Source organism: Octodon degus, unplaced genomic scaffold, assembly GCF_000260255.1.
Source record: "Octodon degus isolate 3935 unplaced genomic scaffold, OctDeg1.0 scaffold00043, whole genome shotgun sequence".
Lineage (NCBI taxonomy): Eukaryota > Metazoa > Chordata > Mammalia > Rodentia > Octodontidae > Octodon > Octodon degus.
This window is the reverse complement of record NW_004524619.1, coordinates 11140542-11163335: the sequence shown is the minus strand read 5'-3', so window position 1 is coordinate 11163335 and position 22794 is coordinate 11140542. Positions and strand designations below refer to the sequence as shown.

General features: G+C 50.0%; 1 protein-coding gene across 1 annotated transcript in view; it reads left to right on the top strand.

Moving 5' to 3' along the window:
* Sh3bp5 (SH3 domain binding protein 5) overlaps window positions 1-22794 on the top strand; it is a 70348-nt gene that overhangs the window by 17875 nt on the left and 29679 nt on the right. Inside the window, exon 3 of the mRNA XM_004631695.2 lies at window positions 8615-8743. Coding sequence (XP_004631752.1) covers window positions 8615-8743 — 129 coding nt within the window. The remainder of the gene's footprint in view (window positions 1-8614; window positions 8744-22794) is intronic.

The window sequence follows — 22794 nt, the reverse complement described above, 5'->3', positions numbered from 1 at the left end:
GGGCGGGGCTGGCTGGCATGTGGTGCTGGGGGATTGAACCGCGGTCCCTGCGCTTTGCCAAGCTTGTTCTAAGTAGGTGCTCCAGACCACTGAGCCATCTCCCCAGCCCCAGACCACTGTGTTTTCTGATAGCGAGCTTGTTTTCCCCAACTTGAAGATGATAGTATTTTCTTCTTCCTTCTTTCCCTTCTACATTTGTGACTTGGGGGTTGATTTAATCAGGTTCTCATAGCAGGATGATTCCAGTGGTCAGGAATGTTGGGGCCCACCCTGAATCGGTTTATCTCCAGCTCCTCCTTGCCCCTCCCCACCTCTGCTTCTTCCTCCTTCTGACACACATCCACCTCAGGTCCTTCTGGTTTACCTCCTTCAGCTCTCACCTCACTCTAGTGTGATCTTTGAGTCCCTGCCTCTGCTGAGAAATTCCTCAGGTATGATCAGACTGTCTTGGCTGTGCTTCTCACAGAGCTTTTAAAGCATTCTCGTGGGAGCCCAGATTGAAGAGAGCCTGTGATCTCCTTCCTCCCTAGCACTGTTGGAAGTGGTTTCTTTGTACTGTGTATCCTAGTAGCTGTCACAGGTCTCTTCTGTGCACTGGGTGGGCTTAGAAAACATGGTTTCTTATAAAACATAAAGCCATATTAATATGATCTATAAAATGCTCAAGTCAGCAACTTTGGACATTGACAGTCTTACGGAAAACCCACTACTATTATGGACTATTAGACTATATTGGGATATTTTGCTGAATTCATGCACCTACACTATTTAAATGGCAATGAAATACCCTTCTCTGACAAAACTAGCCAAAAAAGGGGGATACAAATGAACGACCATTTTGTGTCAGTGTGCTCAAAATAGTTAGGATAGATATACAGCTCCATTCTCTTAATTCAGTGAACAGAGGTTTGTTCTAATAGTGTTTGAGACAGGATATCGGGTCTTCATCTTGTACAATGAATAACCACTAAGACAACAATATGCAATGTATTAATTATTGAAAATGTACTAGTAATCGGTTGTGAAACTGTCTCATTGCTATTTGTTTCTCAATAAAAATATTTTTTTAAAAAAGAAAAAGAAAACATGGCTTTTGGTAAGCTTTTAAACTGTTCAGGTACCTCATCCCTGGTTAGTAAATCAGAGTGTTTCATTGGTGATTTTCTTCATGATTCTAGAACGGTCCTCCCAACAGAGACAGGACTATTGCTGTAGGGTGTATTTCCTAACTTCTCAGTCTGCAGCTGTTCATTTTGTTGTTTTGTGCCATATCCTAGTGCTTGGGCATGTGCTGCTCTCATTCGATACTGTCCTTTAAACTGACTTACATTTTTACTTCAGTTCATCTAAAAAGAAGCTTCATGACTATAAATGGAAAACTATCAAAGGAAACATTTTTAAAAGCAAACTTTTTTAAAATTTAAGAAATAGGAACGTGCTGAGCTCACCAGGGGAAAGCTTGGTGACTCTGGAGTAAGTGTTAGATTTGTAATAGTGGTTTCATGTTGGGAGTGGAGTAAGTGTTAGGTTTCACTGTTTCGCTCATCACATGCCAGGAGATCCCACCTTCTCCGGTTGCTGCAGAGAAGGGGTGAGGCAGCCCCTCTTCCTTAAGGAGTTAGCAGATGTAAAGAGGTGCTAAAGACAAGTACCAAGTGGGGACTTGCTTCCTGACAGAAGCAGAACCTTGGAGAAAGAACACCTGCTTCTGTATCAGTGATGTGCACTGATGTCCTTGGTGAGAGAGCGGTGTCCCCAGAGCAGGCCCGAGGGCAGTTCCTGGCCCCGCCTAGTGCAGGAAGCAGTTCTGAGACCTTTGGGCCTCGGATCTCCTCTAATTTCTCGCAGTCACATACCCCAGTGAGCTTTTGGTTTCCTGGTGGCCGTCGCCATAGAGTCCATATTGGAAATGAAAGGAAAAAGTTACATAGATCTTGTTAATTCACTGGAAATGTTGGTCTGTTCTGTTCATGTATTTTATGAATTTTATGTATTTTATGAAAAGAACCATTTCCCCCACACAAGAACTGAATGAAAAGTGCCTGCTTAGCATGTTTTTGCGACTCTTCCATGTCTGGCGGGGTAGAAGAACTGGACTGTCCTGTCTGCTCTTGTATTCCATTTCTGGAGGTGCCATGTGATATACAGCTTCTAGAAACCCCACTGGGCATTCGTGGAGGATGTAGGGAAAAGAGGTTGATGAATTTTACTTTATTATGCTGGAAGTGCCATGGGACACCCGCCAGCCCCCTAGCACACGCTGGTGGAGCAGTTGCTACAGGGGACTAGGGACCAGCCTGTGGGCCTCTGTCTAATGACCTGCAGCCTCAAACGCATGGAGCTCACGTTGGGGACTCTCTCACAGGTCACAGTGAGGCTCAGCTCGGGTCTGCGAGGTCTCCTGTCACATAGAAGTGGTGTATTTATAAACGACATTACCCAAGGAGCCTTTGAAGTGTGTGTCATTGTCATTATGTAGGACAGTTATTTTTAAAAAGCTAGCGTGCCATCTTTATCTCACGGGTTCTGAGGACACCTCTGTGAAGGGAAAGGCCATCATTCTTACAAGGCGAGCTTCACAAGTGAGTTGACTGAGGCGTAGCTAAGTAGGTTGGCAGAAAACAGGGTCTTGTCCCTAGTGTGGGAACGCCGGCATCCTGTTTTCAAGGCGCAGGGCTCTGGCTGCCTGGGCTTGGCTGCAGTTCTTATCTATACTGGGCTGTGTTTTTGACACACTGACACATTCAGACAGGGAGTCTGCCACTGTCAGCCATTCTGGGCTGGACTAAATTATGAGTCATGGAGTGGATGAGGCAGTTTCCAGCTGTGGGGATCTGAGGTCTCCTCTGAGCTTTAGAACGAGGTGGAGTGCAGATTGTACAGTCAGCTGGTGGACAGCCAGGACTTGTTTCCCTTGCCTGGTAGAAGGGCCGCTGTTATGGCAGATGAGTTTGTCCCGTGGGTTGTCTCCTGCAAAGAGAGCAGCTTTCTGTGCTCCCAGACATTCCTGAAACAACCCCCCATGCTGGTCTTTGGGCCTGGAATTGTGGGAGGCCAAGAACTGAAATGGGGCAGAAAGCACAAGTCTGATAGTTTCAAACAGGCTTTCGGGTGTGGTAAGCTGTGTTGTGCTGTGTTGTGTTTGGAGACAGGCTTGCTGTGTGCTTCGGGCTGGCCTTAAATTCACAGCAACACACCTGCCTCAGCCTCCCGAGCGTAGGAAGTATAGGTGTGTACCATCATGCCCGGCTATCAAGCTGCCATTAAAATGGATATAAAGAAATCTTCACAAAATTAGGTTGAATTAAATCCTACCAGCTCAGCCCCTCATAAACATCATTTTAGTGATGAAGACTACACGTCCTAGAAATCCAAATCTAGAAGAGAGAAGTATAGGAGTAGGTTGCATGGTGTGTGGGCCAGAAAGCTCAAAGCATCCCTGGAACTCAGTCCTCCCTCCTCCTCTTCTCCCCCATTTCCTCTCTGTCACAGTCTTCTCTCATGGTGCCCAGGTGGTCACTCTCTGGTGCAGGTTTTCATTTCGTCCTTTGAGCCACAGTGGTGGAGGACAGTTCTTTGTCCCATAGTTTCCAAGAAATTTCAGAATGCTGTCTCATAATTGGTTCTGGTAAGTTGTGTCCCTCCCTACCCCCAAAATAATCCCAGTGGCTAGGAGTTTATCTGACTGGAAATCCAGGCTGGGTCCCGAGACCACTTCTGGAGCCAGAGTTGCTTCGCCAGCTCCTCAGGGATGGGGGTGGGAAATGCAGGGGAGGGGACATCAGGACTGTGGACAGGCAGGAGAGGTTTTGGCAAGTGGGCTCCCGGGGGGATCAGATACTTTGGGGAATTGTTACTTAGGGAGCTCGATCCCCTGGACGAGAAAAGGGCTGGGCTGGTTTTGTCTTTTCAGTGGAGGAGTGGTGGTGTGCACACAGCCAGGCGTGCACCACCCCAGCACATGACCTCATTTACAGAGAGGAGTGCTGATTTGTTTTGGTTGGAAATTGAACTCAGGACCTTGCTCTTGCCGGGCAGGTGCTGCGTTGCTGCCTAGATCCCTGGCCTGGGAAATACTGTTGTCCAGTCAGGCTCTTGGGGCCAGTACCCTTACCACAGGTGGCTGCAAAAGGGTGCTTACCAGGCTGCCGGGCCCTGAAGAATCACCGAAGGGGTCTTTAAAAAATGATTGCTGCAGCCAGCTAACAACTTTTAGAGCACCTCAATCTGATTATGTCACATCTTTCTTATAAAAATCCATCATGAAATTTTACTGCAGCTAAAATTTTAAAGCCAGCTTACTGGTGCATGTCTGTAATCCCAGCAACTCTGGAAGCTGACGTAGGATGATTACAAGTTTGAGGCCAATCTGGGCAACATTGTGAGATCCTGTCTCAAAATAGAAAACAATCCCCACCTCACAAAAAAGACAAATTATAACCCAAATAAAAATATTTTTTTGAATTTTATTTGGTACAGGGTCTTGCTATGCAGCTCAGACTCATAGTGATCCCCCTGTCTCATCCTCCCCAGTGCTGGGATTACAGGTGTGTGCCGCCATGCTGTTCCAGGGCCTGCACAGCGTGCGGTACTGGGGATCAAACCCCGGTCCTTCTACATGTCAGGCAGGCGCTTAGACCGCTGAGCTATCTCTCCAGCCCACCTCAATAGACTCTTACCCCCCGCCCTCCCCTAGAGGCAGTTTACTCTAATAGGTTTTATATATTTTAGTTGAGTATTAAAGCATTTACTTCTGTGGCACTAAATAATGTGTTTTATGTGGCTACATCTTGGTTTTTCCATGTGAGTTATTATCTTTGGGCGTCCTACTAGGGAAGATCTGGGTTTTGTCTCTCTGTCTCCACCTTATCGTCCCCCGTCCTCCCAGCAATTATTGTGGTCGGTGTCCCTTGATAGCCTTACTGCAGCTGTGTCCGTGCTATCTCAAGAACAGGTGAGTCACATAGTAAAACGTGACTGCTTTTCCGTTTGTAGTAGAGCACATGCTTCTGCCTTTCCAACCAGGGAGTGCGTGGGGAATAATGGGAGCTGGCCACTGGAGAAAACCCAGCCACCCAGACTCCGGCTAAAAGTTTAGTGTGAGATGATTTAGAGCCAGAGGAAGAAAGTAGGAAGAAGAGGAGGAGGAGACAAAGCCTCAGTGACAGACTAGCACCAGAATGTCATCCGCAAAGGAAGTATATAAGCAAAACCAGCCCCATCACCGCTCTAGCTTGTGCCTGGTGACATTCAGGTGACTCCCAGGGATGGGCACAGGTGCCATCCTGCAGCCCCACCTGCCCCCCACTGCCATTTTTTACTCATGCCGCTCCCTGAGCCTTGAATGCTGCCCTCCTTTTCCTTTGTCTAGTGAAATCCCCCGACCCCCAAGCCCCGGCACAAATGACCCTTCCTTGGGTGGCCTTCCCGGTCCTGTCATCGTGTGCCTGCTTAGTCTCAGGCCTCAGCTCATGACATTGTAGTTACGCTGTGTCCCTTGAGTGTAACTCTCGGCTCTGCCATTCCCTGGTTCTCCGTGCCTCAGTTTCCTCCTCTGTCACATAAGAACAGTAGCACCTACGGGACAAGGCTGTAATCCGTTGCTATTGGTGGCACTGAAGCTCTTGAGGAAGGCCCAGCCCCTGAGGTGGTCCAGATGTGCCGTACATCCCGCGTTCCCAGAGGCACAGGTGGTGGGCTGGACTCCCCTGGGCCCACTGTGGCTCCTGGCGTGCCCGATGTCCCCAGGGGCTGCGCGGGGAGCCTGGACAAAGCCAGCAGGTGGGTGTGATTCAGGCACAGTGTGGGGACTGAGAGGACAGTCCCTGTCTGAAAGTCAGGCCACCCTGCACTCCACGCCTAGCTAGGAAGATCCCCATGAGACCAGATCATCTGATCATTTTTTAATGAAGAATTTGTGAATCCACCTTCTTTAAAAAGTATATTTCTTGGGGCCGGGGAGATGGCTCAGTGGAATAAGCACTTCCCTGGCAAGCGCAAGGGCCTGAGTTCAATCCCTGGTTCCAGAAAAAAAACAAAAACAAAAACCATTTCTTACTAGTTGCTAAAGGCATGGAACCTCATGGCCCACGGGCCAAGGTTCTTACTTTATAGCGGAGATGCTTGGGATGATGTCAGTTTCCCCGGGCCAGATACCAACCGATCTAGCCTAGGGTTCTCGCTTTCTAATGTGACCAACCGTGGGTAGCGCTGGTGTTGCCCACCACCGGAGGGGTAACTATAGAGAGTCGGGTCACATGGGGGTGCTTTTGCAAAGCAGGTGTCTTCACAGTGTAGCACATGGTGTCCCTCATGTCACCTATCCTTGCCTCCGCGAGACCCCCGTGTGGTTTTTAGCAGGATTGTAGGTTGCTTTATATCCTGAAAAATTGTGTGTGTGTGTGTGTGTGTGTGTGTGTGTGTGTGTGTGTGTGTTTGAGACAGGGTCTTGCTGTGTAGTCCAGACTGGCCTGGCCTTGAACTCACCAGACAGCCCAGGCCAGGTTAGCGTCAGATTCTGGTGGTCTTCCTGGTTCAGCGTCCCAAGTGTGGGGATTACAGGTGTGGGCCACCGCATCCTGCAGAACTATACGTATACTGAGCGCCTTCCTGTGACCCTGTGAGGTGTCTTTCCTTTGTATTCTCCTTCAGTTCTTCTAACGGCCTCTTTGTAAGATGGAAAGTAATAATTTGATAAGTAATGCAAATGATTGGTGTAGATGCCCCACAGAAGACGCCTGGCTGGTTTTGAATCAGTGTCTGCCTCTATTAAAATCTGGGTCTTGACAGTAAGGTGCCTCTCACGAATGGGAAGCTGGGTCTGGCAGCAGCTCTGTGGGTGGCTGCTCCCTGGGGGAGCCCAGTTCTTCTGGGGTCCTCCCAGATGACCCTACGCGCAGAGCTGGTCTCTGTCTTAGAGGCTGTGGCTGATCATTCCAGGCCTGCTTGATAGAGAAGGCAGACAGAAATCAGGATGGTGATGATGACCATTGTGAGGACAACGAGAATGGCAGCATAAGACTGGGGCTGGGGCCAAAACCTACTCTGAAGTGGAATTAGGCTCAGGAACCACAGGGGACAGAAGCCAAGCCCTTCAAGCCGGAATGTCACAGTTTGAGATACACAGGACAGGAATTAGAAGAATTGATCAGTTCAGCTGTGCTTCACACTCATGAGGCCCCTACGGTAGAAATAAGGTTTTTGTGTGTGGGAGACAGGGTCTCGCTATGTAGTGCAGGCTGGCCTTGAACTCACTGTGTAGCCCAGGCTAGTCTCAAAGTCTCAGTGATCCTCCTGCCGCAGCCTCCTGAGTGCCGGGATTACCAGCGTGTGCTGCCACCCTGGCCATACAATTACACATGTTTGGTAATCGTGAGGAAGGCTGTTTCTAGGTACTGGAATGCATGCCCTTCCAGAAGCTGAGCTGTTGAATCTCAGGGAAGCCCTTGGCTCGTGATCATACGGTGGTGTTCCTTGTCTTGAGTATCCATGTCGCCTTTCTTAGCATACGTAAGTGTATGTGTGCGTACGCCCACACCCACATCCACACCCACCCACCCAGGTACAGCTCTGTCAAGCAAATGACAAAGGGAAAAGGAGTTAGAGAGTAAACTGGGTTTGTGAAATCCTGACCCAATTCCCCAGTATGTCCTCCAAAAGGCATGTTGGACCAAATTTCTCCCCCCTCCCTGTGTCTCATGGCCTTGGTTTCTGGACTCTTATGTTGCAAATCAGCTTAATATGATTTCCATCCGTCCCTGTCTTTTCCATACCCCTGTAGAGGCCCAAGTCACCATCTCCAGGATGGGCACTGGGTCACCATATCTCTGGGCATTCTTCATGTTCCAGACTCTGGCTCCCGGCCCCCTCCTGGCTGAGCAGGAGCTTTGCTGCCTCAGTCTCCTCCCCAAGTGTCCACTTGGGTCTCAGGCTTCTGGGCGACAGGCGCACCTCCTTTGGAGGTTGTCCTTGAGTCTCCCTCTGTGGAGCTCTCTGTGGCTGGGTTCTATCTGTACCACCTCACCCTGCCATTGGGATTTCTAGAGCGGGCTTCCAGGCCTACTTTACCCACCACACTAAAAGTGTTCTGAGGGTGGTACCATGCCCTAGGCCCTGTGTACAGTAAATTTGCACTCAGGGTCTGAGCCTGACTAAGAAGTCACGTGGCTGATGAATTCTAGGAAGTGTGGGAAGTGGCACCTTCCTCTGACAGGGGCTGCCAGAGGCAATTGGATTGATGGTTCTTTCCCTGAGGATTTGGACAAAGTGTTTAAATCTACTCTTTGCTGTCCAGTATGGTCATCTCTGGCCACATTAGTTTTTTTAATTGCTTTTGCTTTTAGTTTTTGAGGCCGGGTCTCCCTAACTTGCCCGGGCTGGCCATAAAGATACGTACAATTAGATTATAAACCTGTTTCCTTAGTTAACACTAGGTCCCTTTCACTGTGGCGGAACATTATCTAGGGGACGCTAATCCATATGGTGCCATGCACAAGCTTGTTGAGGGGTGTGTGTGATGGGTAAAGTCCTTCCTGGTGTCTGCTTAGGTGAAGTGGGCAATTGCAATTTCCTGCTTAAGGTTGACCTGAATTTCCTCTATTTTCTCTGGCTGCAGGATGCTCGTCAGAAGTTCCGTTCTGTTCTGGTTGAGGCGACGGTGAAGCTGGATGAACTGGTGAAGAAAATCGGCAAAGCTGTGGAAGACTCAAAACCTTACTGGGAGGCGCGGAGGGTGGCCAGACAGGTAAGAAGAACTGGCAGGTGACTGTCCTTCCTCTGCTACCAGCCCAGGTCCTTCTGCAGGCGTCTCATTTTCTGAATCTCTTGTTGAAGGGTAGATGTGCTCTTGCCGTGTGATGTGAAACAGCCATGACTGAAGCCAGCCTTTTATTCCCAGTTTCCTCTCTGCTCAGTTCTGGCTTCTGTGTTATTAATAGGCTGTGGGTGCTGGCACTTGGAGGACCTTGCCAGTGGGTGCCAGTGTGCTGCCTGAGTTGGCGCCCAGATGTGGGGCATTTGTGCCTACTTACAGGGATGTGTGAGTGCGTCAAGAACATCGAGAGTGTTTCTCCCCTCACCTGGGAGGCTGCAGGAGAAACAGACCCCTGCGACACTGGGTCTTTGTCCCAGACACTCAAATAAGGAGCCAGGGAACAAAGAATGGAGACGACGAATGGTCTGGCAATTGCTGGGGATGGTGTGGAAATTAGATTTGGTTTCAGAGTTGTTTCCTTGGATGGCCATTGATGTGGTGTGAGGCAGTGTGCTGCCTGTCATCTCCCAGCCTCTGAGAACCAGGCTCCTTGTGAGGAAGAAGAGAACCTAGAAGTTAGCTGCTGAGGACAAGGCCCTGGGCTGGGGGGTTCTTCACCCCCTTTTCCCCACTGGGTCTTCCGGCCCGGTGTCTCTTCAGCATGAATCACCAACCCTGTGGTGTGTCTTGAGATACGAGTGCAGATTTCACTAAAGATCTAAGCAGCTGGTCCAAATTGTCCTATAATAAAGGACCAGGTGCCACTGCTGTGACACACATGATGGAAGATACTGCCTTCAAAAGTCTGAGGTGGTCAGAAAATGCTTAGTGAGGGACAGTAATAACATTTCTGATGATGTACTGGACGATGTAGTGGATGTGTATACCACATGGATTTTGGGCACCTTGGGGAAGTCATATGGGGAACTAAGGCCCAGAACTCTAGGAACTACTCAGGTCAGGCCCAGAGAGGATGAGGGGACAGGATTTCCACTCCTTTTCCATGTCTCTATGCACCTCTCACTCATTGAGGGACCCCTTAATGCTTTGACAGTCCTGCTGAGTCCTCCCTGTGCATAAGGATTTTACACTCTGAACCCTGTGCTCAGGTTTCAGGTTCGACTCGCCATATGTGTTGCCTTTACCTTTATTCCCAGGCAGAATGACTGCCTGAAACCCTCTTCCTTTCATGGTCTGGTACCTTAGGGTCTGTAACGCCAGAATCCTAATTATTTGTTGGCCTGAAATGAGCTCAAGTAATCTTTCCTTTTTCTCTGAGCTCCTCCTAAGTCTCACCTATTCCAGGAAGAGGAAATGCTTCTCAAAGGGTGCCTTCTAATCCCCACAAATTCCAGAAACCTGAGGTACTGTCCCTGCATGTCATCCATAATCCAGAAATCTTATGGGTATCCCCTGTTCTGAGGATGTGTAGTCCAAGGAAGGCCAAGATTGTAGATCCTTGACCTACAATTGAATGAAGGGTGAAGGCTGGTCTTGAGAGATTTCTGATAATTCCATTTAAACATTGGTAAGTACTAAGGAAATCATGCCTTCTCTGAAAGTCTGTAACTGGCATTTACTGTCCTCTGATTCTACTCATTCCCATAAGTACAAATTCAACATTGTTAATTCAAAAATCTGAATTCCAAAATGCTGCAAAATTTGAAAAATTCTTAGTTCTTGCGGGAACAAAATTTAACCCAAAGTTATGGGAGGAAAGGTTTAGTTAGCTCAAAGTTGGTAGTGTTTCAGTCTATAACCAGCTGGCTCCAAGGCAGAGGGACACCACAAGAGAGTACTTCCTGTCAGGCAGATGGTAGCATAGCAACAAGAGATGACCGCAGCTCTCTTGCTAGCTCTTATATCTTAACCAGGCTGCTTAGGGAGGTAGCACTCACCCCCTTAGTTGTGACTTTGATCCGGGCATTGACCACGAATGCATTCCAGTGTCACACACTCTAGATGCAGCCACCTCTAACAGAGCCCTGTGTGTGACTCATGAGGCTTTGGGAAGACATCGAGGCGCAAGCTGTTACACCTGTGAGTGCCAGCATGCCACAGGTGGCAGATCTCATGCCACATGCACAGTCTTAATAAAAATGTATGAAATTACTTTCAGACTATCATATTACAAGGTATATGTGAAACATAAATGCCCTGTTCAGAGTTGGATCCTGTCCCCAAAACACCTCACTAGGTACATCCAAGTATTTCCCCTCAAAAAACTGAAATCTGAGATGCTTCTAGTCCTGAGCATTTTGGATAACAGATTCTCAATCCCAAAAACAGCCCACAGGCTGTGCAGAGGGGGAGGATCTAGGGAAAGTCTACGAAAGCAGCTCCTTGGAATCGTGGCTGTGGCTTCGCCTCACCCTGTTTCCTTGCCTGATCATGGAAGCTGAGGTTCAGGGAGCGATGATGAGGCCCTTCCTGTCCTGTGCAGCTGGAGGGTGGCTCTCTGATTTGGGCCACTGGCCCCAGCTGAGGGACAGCTGCTGTGGCTGTGCTGCTGTTGGCTGCTCCTACCCCAAGGCCGTTGAACTTTGTTTCTCTATTTGGCATTGTCCAGTTCTGGCGTTTTCACCACCCACGCCTGCGTCTCTGAAGGTTCTGCTCAGATGTCATCTTATCAGTGAAACTCGTATTCACTCATGAAATCTTCCCATGTTCCATGTACTGACGATGGAGGCTCCCAACTCCCAGCTCACCGGTCACCTCAGCCCTTGGTCCTTGACTTGCCTTTCCTCGGTGACATTTTTCATTATTGGACTTGCTGTTGTCTATTTGTTTATAAGAAGTGCAGCTCCATGCGGACAGAGAACCCCATTGGCTGTCACGTGTTCCCAGGAAGGTTTCCAGATGTGAGCCAGCAGGGGAGGAAATCCAGCTTTGTGTGGGCTGGGTGTGCCCAGATGTCACTTGGTGTTGGCCATGACACATGCTGGAGTAGATGTCACACCGTGCCCTTGTTTTCTGTGCCCCTGGTTGTCTTTGGGGAAAGTGATGGGAGGAACAGCGTGTGGGAGGCTCCCTGTCTGCTGAGAAGTGGAGGAGCATGACGTTTCGTGCCACTCTCGGCCGCAAGAACAGGAATCATGCTAGCTGCTGAGTCCCTTAGGGAAGCTGCACTTGTCCTCAGGTCTGATCAGATAACTGCCCGGGTTCTTGGGTGACTGACTCACTTCAGGATGGATATTGAGGGAATCGGGCCAGCTCTCGGCTTGCACGCGGCGAAGGAGGGTGGAGAGTGGCTCAGGTCACCCCTTGGCCTCAGCCCCAGGGGGCTTTGTTGGCCTCTTGTTGAGGAACTGGAAGGATGCTCAGAGGCTGAGGTTGACACACAAGTGTCATGCTTCAGCTCTGGGGGTGAATGGTGGGTCACCTGGACTGGGACCAGATGCTGTGAGTGTTCCTCCGACCTTCCTGTGGAGAAGAGGGTGGTGTCTGCCTCCAGCAGGGCCCAGCGGGGCTTCCTGTTTTCTGCTCTTGGCCCTCTCTCTACCCCCTTCCTTTTTATAATTACCCTTCTCGGAGTCCGCTGCAAGGGTGGCCGTCTCAGAGATTGCCTCCAGTGCAGTTCCTCCAAGTCATATTGACTTCACTGTGCCCTGTGTCACCCTATTTTCCTACCAGTGAGTCACATCAATCCTGTGATCTTGAAAACTAAATGCAAATTGAGAGGAGTCAGCATAGCATTTCTTCTGTGCTGGTCTGGGGGCAGGGAACTGGCTTTGATTTCTTTGAGCTTTTTGTCCTTGAGCCCAGCATGTGTTCAAGGCTGCTTTGACGTGTCTGCCAGCCCATCGGGCCATCAGTGAGTGGTAGGTGGTGGCTGGCAAGGGGCGGCCCAGGCCTCGGGAGCACTGAATGCAAGACCCCCAACCCTTGTTCTCTGGAGTCCAGCTGATCTAAGAGTGGTCCTGACCTCTTAATCACAGGCCTAAATTGTAATTTTGTCCTTTTTTTTTTGAGGAAAATTCTGGTAACATGAAAATTACCATTTTAGCTGTATTAAGGGTGTAGTTTGTTTGAAGTTAAGAGTACCGCATGGTTGTGCACTCCTGCTCATCACGCATGTCCAGAGCTTTCCAGCTCAAACTGAAATTCCATGTCCACTAAACAAGTCCTCGTTCTACCTTCTGTTTCTATGAATTTAACCTCCTGTAAGCTATTTAGGAATTGTATAGTGTTTGTCACCTGTGACTGGGTCATTCCACTTAGCAGAATGTCCTCGGTGTGCACCCATGTTTTGCTGTGTCTTGGAGTTCCCTTCCCTTTTAAGGTGGGGGCTTTGTGTGCACCCCACCTTGTTCAGCGCAATTATGTTATTTTGTAAAATGATTGAAAAGTATCAGAAGAGAGCATGGGCTGGTGAGATGGCTCAGTGGTCTAAAGCACCTACTTAGAACAGGCTTAGCAAAGCACAGGGACCGCGGTTCGATCCCCCAGCACCACATGCCAGCCAGCCCCGCCCCCTGGTGGGCTGAGCTGGCCACACACACACACACACACACACACACACCACACTAAATAAATAAATAAAATTTTAAAAAAAAGAAGAGAGCAGAGTGCTTTGGGAACCTGGGCGTCACTCGGTTGCCTGCTAGGCGTTCGTGGGGCTGCATAAGGCCATGCTCTGCTAGTAGCAACCTTTAGGAAAGGAGTGAGTAGGGAAACTTTTGAAATCTGCAGAGTGGCTTGGCTCTAGGACAGATGGCGAAGCTTGGCCTCTGGAGTTACACTGCCTGACTTAAAACCCCACATCATAGCTGGGAGACCTTTATGTTTGTCCCTCAGTCTCTCCGTCCATAAAATGGGCTCACACGTCAGCTTTTGCTGCAAACTACACCGCCCCAAAATGTAGCCACTCGAAACATTTGTAGAAGCTCATGCTTTACAGAGAGTTGCTGCCGTCTCACGTGTGTCTGGTGTGCTGGTGGGTTGGCCGAGGACCGGCTGATCAGGGATGGCCTTGGCAGGAGATTGGTTGTTTCTCAGCTGGGCCAGCGAGGATGAAGGGCCACACGTGTCTCATCCAGCAGGCTGGCCGGGTCCTTTTCACGTGGAGTTGGGATGCCAGGAACAACAAAGGTGCACGCCCTTCTCCAGTCTCTGCTTGTTTCCCATTTGTTAGCACCCTTGTAGCTAGAAGGCGTTGCTGCCAGTCCCAGCTCAGGAGGCGAGCAAAGAACACTCCACCTGCGAAGTATTCCAGCCATTTTTGAATGCACCGAAGCAATTAGGACATACAAAATATGAGAATCAAAGAAATACTTTACTGCGGTTGTATTTGAACCTTCTCAACCTCTGTGGTAGTTCTGTTGGCTATAAAACAAATGGAAAATCCCACCACCATAACAGCAAGAAAGTGTACCGACAGAGTAAGAACCAGACCTCCTCCCCTGGCATTAGGGGCTGCGGGGAAGAATGATTCTAGGCAGCTGGGAGCACGCTCAGCGCTTCTGAGAATGGAGCGCACGAGGACCGAGCATCAGAAGGGACTAGCTGACTTAGCCTTTGCCCGATCCAAAACACTCTGAGTCTGAAGGGACATTGTGGCAGGTGGGAGTGGGAGGGTCCGGATGGATGGAGAGGCTGGCGTGTTTCCAATGACATGAGACCAGTCGGGTGTGGCATAACCCCCTGAAGCCTGTGTTAATCCCAGAGGAATTAACAAGAATGTTGTAGTCTTTGTTTTTTGGGAAACTAGGCATTTTTGTGAAAAGGCCCTTCCAGAGTAGAGAGTGAAAAGCTGAGGTTTTGCCAAGGTGGGATATATAGAGTCGAGGTTATGTCAGATGTGGGATCTCACTTTCTTGTGCAGGGATTTTTTTTTTTCCCTTCTCATTTATTTGTTGCTTTCCACTGTTTGCCGGGCACCCACTGATCACCAGGCACTGTTTCAGCCACTTCTGTGAAACACCAGGAACAGAACCAAGATCCTGTCCTTGCAGAGCCTACATTCCCATCTGGAAAATCTCATAAAATTTCATGGGATAGGATGCTTTGATCAAAAGTGTAGGATCTTTGTTACTGATGTAAAGTGTGTGTGTGTGTGTGTGTGTAAGAGAGTGTGTGCGTGGAAGACGCACACGAGCGTGTGCACTTTCACCGCCTGAGATGGAGTGAGATTGTGAGGGATGGCATTAGCCAGGGGCACAGAAAAGGAAAGCCTCTCTGAGCACTTCCTGTGTGGCTTCCTCCTCCGCGGTCACCATTCTGGAGCACGGGCTGCGGTCTGCATCCTCAGCAGCCCTGTCCCCACACACGGGTAGTGTGTGTGTGTGTGTGTGTGTGTGTGTGTGGCAGAGCTCCATCAGCCAGCGCTCTAATTCCTGGTATTTATGCTGCTCTGTGGCCCGTCGCCGAGTGCTGAGGCCCTGCTCCCAAGGAGAGAGCAGTTTAAGGTCCTGAGTAGCTCTATTCATGACTTGGGGTATGTGTCTCTGCTTAAAGACAGCTTATTCTACATACAGGCGTTTCAGTACGTAATGTTTCTATGTAGTAGTAAAACCCTAGCCAAGGAGGCCCGAACGTTTTCCTGACCCTGTCAGTCTCTGGCTTTCAGCCTCAAAACCCTGCTGTCTCATGTCTAATCTGTCATGATCTCAGACAGGAGGCCAGCTGGAGGCCCACAGATTTTAGCCTTCATTCCTGCTGTCTGGTAGCCTCGTTCTGCACCACAGAGGTCCCTTTAACCCTTACCAGAGCAGGGCCTTCTGGTGCGGACCAAGGCCCACTTCCCTTTTCCGGATGTATTGTGTTGTTGCCTTGTTAACATTGAACTCGCCGCTAAGAACACTGTAACATGCCGTGGCACTAGCCGTCACTCCAAATCTGTACCTGGGGCCAGTTTAAACAGCAGAATAACAGAAAGCACTCAGATCTCACAGCCGGGCCCTGAGCAGGATGTGGAAAGGACTCTTGTTTGCAAGTGAGGCCAGAAATGAAGCCAAGTAGCCGGGAACGTGGATGTCAGGTAATGAGTGTTTTCATCACCCTGCAGGTCTGAGAATGAGCCTAAAAGCACAAAACCCTTCAGAGTTCAAGCTTTAGTAAGTTGGTGCTTTTGCAGATGCGGAACCCTTTTGTGAGCACTGAGGGGTGGGGTGAGCATTTGCCGAGTTGAGAGCCAAGTGGAAGGGCCGGTGTGCTGGCCTGTATATGCCTGGGAGGGCCAGGGCCTGAGGTCTGGGAAGGTGCCGTCCACCGGGAAAGCCTGGGAGAAGGACAGAAGCCCAGAGATGTGAGGGAGGAGGCAGTGTAGATAGATAGGGACTTGGGTTCGCCAAGAGTCTTGGCAAGGAGGATTAGGGGAGCTGAGGGGTGGGCCTCGTAATGACGATAGCTTGTCCGTCAGACCTGGTGGAGAGGTTGCCAAGTGGCCACAGGGCTCTGGGTAAGTGGCCTGTGTTGTCTTGGAGAGACTGATTGGGTACAGGGGCCAGACGTGGTATCTCTGAATTCGTGGTAGCACGAGTCTTTTAAGTCTTTTAATAAAAACTAGTCTGGGAGCTCAAAGACCACTTACTGGGCCTTTTCTGGCTGATGGGGTTGCTAATCTGAAGTGCGGAGAGGCCACAAGATAGAGCCAAGATGATGTTACAGTCTGGCAGGCAACAGAAGGGATCAGGCCTCCCAAAAGAGTTGGAGTTCCGTGCTTCAGGGGGTTAACGTGGAAGCAGCTGGGTGTCCTGGCTCCCAGGAACACAGCAGCTTGTGGGCGGGGAAGTTGGGAGGTGGTGATGGGGAGGTGATGGTGTGTGGAAGAGTGTGTTGAGGAACTGAGAGAGATTAAGGATAGAGGGAGGGAGGGGAAGAAGAGAATGATTGGGATGCTTTGTCCCCAGGCACTCGGCCAAGTACCCCAGGCACACAAGGGGTTTCTTCTTTTTCTTTTCTGAAGAAACCGAGGTTTGGTGAGGTTGTGATCTCTGTGCGCTTCCCACAGAAATGAATGACGTGGCTGGGTCTGTAGCTCCATCACTGGTGCCCTTGACAAGGTGCTGGTGGTGTCTTTGTAATAGTGAGGCGGGTCATGACTGGGGCTGGGGATGGAAGTAACACGGGCAGCCCACAGGCCCTGTGAGGGAAGCCTCGAAGGTGGAGCCTGGCCCTGGCTGCTGCCTGGCGCTTGGGCAGTGGGCCTGGAGGGACTGTGGACGGCACGGCACAGCTGAGCGAGCCGGGCAGAGGTGTGCGTGGCTGGCAGGCTAACTGCAGGTTCTGGGCTCATCTGGGCAGTCTTGCCATGGGGCCTTTTCTGGGTCAGGGACCCGAGAGGTGCTCGTTGTAGTGGTCTGCAGCCCTGCAAACTCCTTCCCTTCCCAGCCCTGTCTTTGTCTCTTAGAGGCCTTGTCATGCCTCCTTTCTTCCTGGTTACTTCCACTTCTTCCTTGTCAGCTTTCCCAGGGACAGCTGTCACCATGGGACTTGGATGAGGAGGTCTGGCTCAATGACGTCCGTCCCTGTGACCCTGGTCACATTCTTCAAGGTGGCCACAGGCTGGTTCCTGGGCAGTGCGTCACTCCGCAGACCAAAATGAGGGCAGGGGTTGGGGTGCTGGGGCACCTGTCTCAAGCAGAGTGATTTATGGCAAGAAAAGAACATATGCTCATAGTGAACTCTTCCCTTGCCAGAGAGACTTGAGGGAGACTCCGGGGAGAGAAGCTGCTACAGTTGGGAAGCTCAAACCTTGCATGAGGTGGGCTCAGGAGGAAGAGGAAAGGCGCTTCTGCCAAAGCTCCGTGCCATACAGCTGCTTTGGGCTGAAGTCAGGAGGTGCCTGCCCCTCGGGCCAGCTGCGCCTCCTGCTTGGCAGCGCTGCCCGGGAGCTGGGCTGGGGCTGGAGCAGCTCAAGTGCTGCAGATCGGGAGGTTTTCCCTGGATTGGCAGCAGCAGGGGCCAGTTGGGTTTGAGCTTTCTCTGCCTAGCAGGTGGCCGGCAGCACGGCCTGGGGGTCTCAGCCAGACAGTGGCCCACCCATCCTTGACTCAGGTAGGGCTTTTCGGAAGCTGGTTTGAGTTTCACTGTTCCCTGGCCTCTTCGCGGAGATGTGCTGGTTTCTAGCAAGAGCTGCGGGGCAGCACTGCGCTTTCAGAAGCTGCCAGATGTTGGTTGTCACCACAGAACAGTGGTTAGAGGAAAGCAGGGTGTGGAGTTTGTGCCCTCTGCCACCAGGAAGCTCCTTCCACATTTCTCTTAGCTGCTTTCTATTTTTAATAAAATCATGGTGTCGACCTCGGTAGCCCCCTGCTTTCCCTATCATTGAGCCACTGGTGTCCTGGAAAGAGTGGCAGGATGGTTGGTTCTTTAGTTGAAGAGAGTCAGGCCATGGACGGGTCTGCTGCCAGTTTTGTCAATGCCAGTAGGCCTTGCTGTGTTGTCAGGTGACAAGGTTTGGGTGCTAGCCGGATGTGATGTTCCCCTTGAGCACTCCGGCGTACCTTTCTGTTCCCTTTCCTGGCCCAGGGGATACCCGTTTTCCTTTTTTCACTTCTCTCCTGGCCTTGCCGTGCTGTGAAAATTGACCTTAAGACCCCAGGGAGCTCACTCACACTGAGAAACAGGTGACGGGTGACATGATGGGGAGATGGACCATGGCGCCAGGCTTCCTGAAGTGAAATGTGCCGAGCTAGGGGTGCTCTGCCGCTGGCCTGGCAGGACTGCTGTTCCCAGCTCAGCGCCTCCCCCAGGCCAGAGCTTCTTAACAGGTGTGGGGTGGGACCACACAGACCTGGGGGAAGTGCCCCGAGTCCTGCATTAGACAGCTCTCGTCTTGTCTGGTCTTCTGGCTGGTGGTGCATTCTCTCTGTCTCCCTGTCTGTCTCTGTCTCTGTCTGTCTCTGTCTCTGTCTTGTGTTTCTCTCCCTGCTTGCCTGCCTGCCTGCTTGCCTCTCTCGCTTGTTCGCTCGCTGTCTCTCTGTCTCTGTCTTTTTAAATTTTCTTTTCTTTTTTTTTTGTGGAACCAGGGATTGAACTCAGACCCTTGTGCTTGCCAAGGAAGCACTTATTCTACCGAGCCATCTCCCCGGCCCCAATTTTAATTTTTTAAAATAATGTTTTAAAACTAGAATGTATGCTGGGTGTGGTGGTGCATGCCTGTAATTCCAGCACTCAGGAAGCAGAGACAGGGCAATTGCTGTGAGTTCAAGGCCAACCTGGGCTACACAGTGAGCTCCAGCCAGAACAGCTTGTATTATACAATGAGACCCTGTGTGTGTGTGTGTGTGTGTGTGTGTGTGTGTGTGTGTGTGTGTATTTGGTACTGGGAATTGAACCCAAGGCTTTTAACCTGAGTTACATCCCCCCAACCCATTTGTTGTTTGTATTTTAAGACAGAATCTTGCTGAGTCGCCACATTGTCCAGGTTGACCTTGTGATCCTCCTGCCTCAGCCTCCCAGAGTGCTGGAATTACAGGTATATGCTTACCATAATTGGCAAAAAAGTATGTACATCTCATATGGTATTTGGGATGCACACTAAAAAAGTTGACTTGTTTACCTGAAATTCCAATTTTACTGGGAGTCCTAGATTTTTATTCACTAAATCCAGCAGCCCTGCCAGGGAAGGAAGTTGCTGGCGGCACCAGCAGGATGCTGAGCTCACAGTACTTAGAGCTGTGGGGGGAGCTGCTTGACCTTGCCGGCCTTCAGGCTGCGGCCTTGAGCACAAGTGTATGGTCTGTGGAAATTAGGGTTTCCAAGGCAACGGGCTGGGACTGAGATTTCTTTCTATTACCTCTCATACCTTGCTAATTTGGTTGTTCAGAGCTGATAACCCCCTGACTGATTTCCAAAGGGCTTCATGGGAAGCCAGGAATATGAGGCTCTTCTGAAGCCAGGTATGGTGGTGCACACCTAGAACCTTCCCTAGTGCCGTGGAGGCTGAGGAAGGAGGATCACCTTGAGTCTTGCTTCAGCCTCCCAAGTGCTGGGATTACAGGCATGCACCACCACACCCAACCCTTATTTCTAAAACTGGCAAAGTGTCACGATCTCCTGAGGGCTTTTCCCATCCTTTGAGTTCACTTCTCTTGGGGCTGGGGAGATAGCTCAGTGGCATAAGTGCCTGTGTGGCAAGTGCAAAAGGTCCTGAGTTCAATCCCTGGTAGTGCCAAACAAACAAAAAATGGTGCTGGGAAAATTGGCTTTCCATATGCCAGAGATTATAATTAGACTCATATCATTTACCATGCACTCAACTAAAATAAAAATGGAGCAAAATCTGAATATTAAAACAAAAACATTAAATCTGCTGGAAAGTAGGAAACTTGGCGTAGGGAAAGACTTCCTGAAGAGTTTCCAGTTGAACAGGAACTATTCAGAGATTCAGCAAGTAGGATCTCTTCTTTTATCATAAGACTTTTGCACAGCAGAAGAAACCACCAACAGAGTGAAGACAGTCTATACTGTGGAAAAAAAATTGCCAGCTATTCTTCAAAATATCAGATCTCTCCAAATTTAAAGATGCAGTCCAAAAATAGGCATCTGAGATGAATACATACTTCTTAGATGAAGACATACAGACTGTAAATATGTGGGAAAAAAATTCAACCTCGCTGGTCATGTGAGAGATACAAGTTCAAACAGTTGGTGAGATTCCATCTCACCCTAGAAAGAATGGCTGTTACCAGGCATGTGGGGAAAGTAGGAATGTTCTCTGCTGTTGGTGGGAGTGTAGACTGTAGCACCACTGTGGAGATCATCACGGAGATTCCTCAGAACACTAGGACTAGAGGTCTTAGTTGGTCCAACGCGCATGTTTATAGCGGCACCATTTGTAATAGCTGAATCTTGGAAACAGCACAAGGGCCCATCAGCAGGTGAATGGATAAAGAAGGTGGCGTGGTCGTTCATATAGTGGAGTACTGCTTTACCATAAAGGGTCACGTGAGACATTTTTGGATGCACTTGAGACCATACTCCTAAGTGAAGTAAGTTGAACACACAAATGCCGCAATGTCTCTGGTGTGAGAAACTGAAAGTTTAAGAACCAGAATGTCTAAAAGCTATTGTGAGATAGTGTTCAAATGGGAAGGGGAATGAGGGGGAGGGGGAGGGCGAGAGGAAAGAAGAGAAAAGAAAAAATGAGAAAAGAAGGGAAAAAATGGAAACAAAGCTTTGGTAAGTGGGGAAGGGAGGAGGAGCCGATGGGAGGGTAGGGGAGTGGGGAAAAAAAAAACAAAACAAGAAACGAGTTCTGTCCTGTACAGGTACAAATTCCCTATGATGATTGGATCATGTGTATATCTAAAATGTACCAATAAATTCTGATTGGCAAAAAAGGCAACTTGAATTAAAATAATTGTGTAAGGCCCTTACTTGTTCATCCCTATCCCAGTATCCAACATCATAGCAAATTATTCAGGTAAAGTTCTATAGCCTGAAATTCTGAAATTGATATCATCCTGTGCACAGTATCCTGGTCTTACGTCAGTTAGGGTATCAGTTAAAAATTGCATTTGGCTGTAAGTAACAAATGACGAAAAGCAGCGGTCTCGCTGAGCACGGCAGTGTGCGCCTATTATTGGGGCTGCTTGGGAAGTTGAGGCAGGGGATCAAAAGCTCAAGGCCAGGAGCAAATGTTCATGCCAAGTTGGGCAACTTAGCAAGGCCTTGTCTGAGAAGAACCATCAAAAGGGTCGGAGTTGTAGCTCAGTAGGTAGGGTGCATGGCTGGCCTGTGCAGGCCCTGGAGAGAAACGTCTACAGTGCTTGGGGGTTTCGGGACACACGCTGGCTCCGTTTCATTGCTTAATACTCCCCTCCCTATGGGGAGGCTTGGCATGGAGTCTCGTAGGAACGATTGTTTCTGAGGAGGAAGCGAGGATGCCTGTCAGGAGGCAGCTGGAAGACTACCATGTCTCTCTTGGAGCTCGTCTGTCTTCTAGAAAGGCAGTGGGTCAGGAGGATCTAGGGCTCCAGAGAGCAGGGAGAGGCCATACTGCCCGTGGCACTGCTGTCTCGCTTCCACCCTTTGTGAGGTACAGAAAACGTGCTTTCATGTGTTGACAGCCCTGTGAGGAAATGCCAGCTGCCTGCAGAGGTATAATTGTATCTGTGTGTTTGGTGACATCCAGAACCCAGATTTCCTTTCAGAAATACTAGTGACTCATTTCCCCTTGCCTCTGCCGCGGTTGCCAGGGACTGTGGGCTTCACTCGCTGCCTGAGTGATCGTGGGAGATTTCGTCTAATGCAAGGTTTACTTCTTCCTCCTTACTCTGAGTAATCACGGGTGACTTCCCGCCCCTGGATATTCTGTCCCGCTTCCTGAAGTGTTTTCCTTTTTCCAGACTGACTTGGGCTGTGGCGGCAGTCATCAGCCACACGAGGTTCCTTCGCTGTAAATCGGCAAGAAGTAAGACTCCATACGTGGGTCTTCGGGCTCACTAGCCACGTGTGGCTGGTGGCTGCTATTTAGGGATGGTACAGAGAGGACATTTCCATCATTGCGGAAGGACAGCACGCTGCCTCATTCGAAGGAAGGCACAGGGCAGTGTCACTTCCTGCAGCGCCTCCTCCCTAGGCTTTCCTTCAGATCTTCTTTGAGAACTTGAAGAAAGTTAACGGATCTCTGGAAATGGCCATAGGATGCACATGGATGCGCAAATTATAAACACAGTTGCAAGGTCCTTATCGCCCCTTGGGAGGCCACACGTGCCCTTATACCCAGGAGCAACGACTAGCCTTGGGCATCTTGTGGCCAGATCTGCGTCCCTAACTTGTGACCTGTGGGTGGAGAACCCTTCCCTGGGGTGTGAGCTTGAAGGTGAAATCAATACTGACTGTGAGGAGAGTGCCCGGACTTGGGAGCCCCAGAGTCCTATTGCGCAGCCACCCGGGCCTGGACACCTGGAGATTCCTCCCTGGGCTCTTACCTACCCTTCCATCTTCCCGTTCTGCTGGCTCTGATTTCTCCTTTAGAGGGGGAAAGGTGCCCGCTTCCTGCAGCCTGCTGGGCTCAGTGGTGCCTGGAGGGAAAGAGGGCCCCTGCCATGGCCTGGTTGTTCCCAACAGCCCTTGCCACATAGCTTATGCTC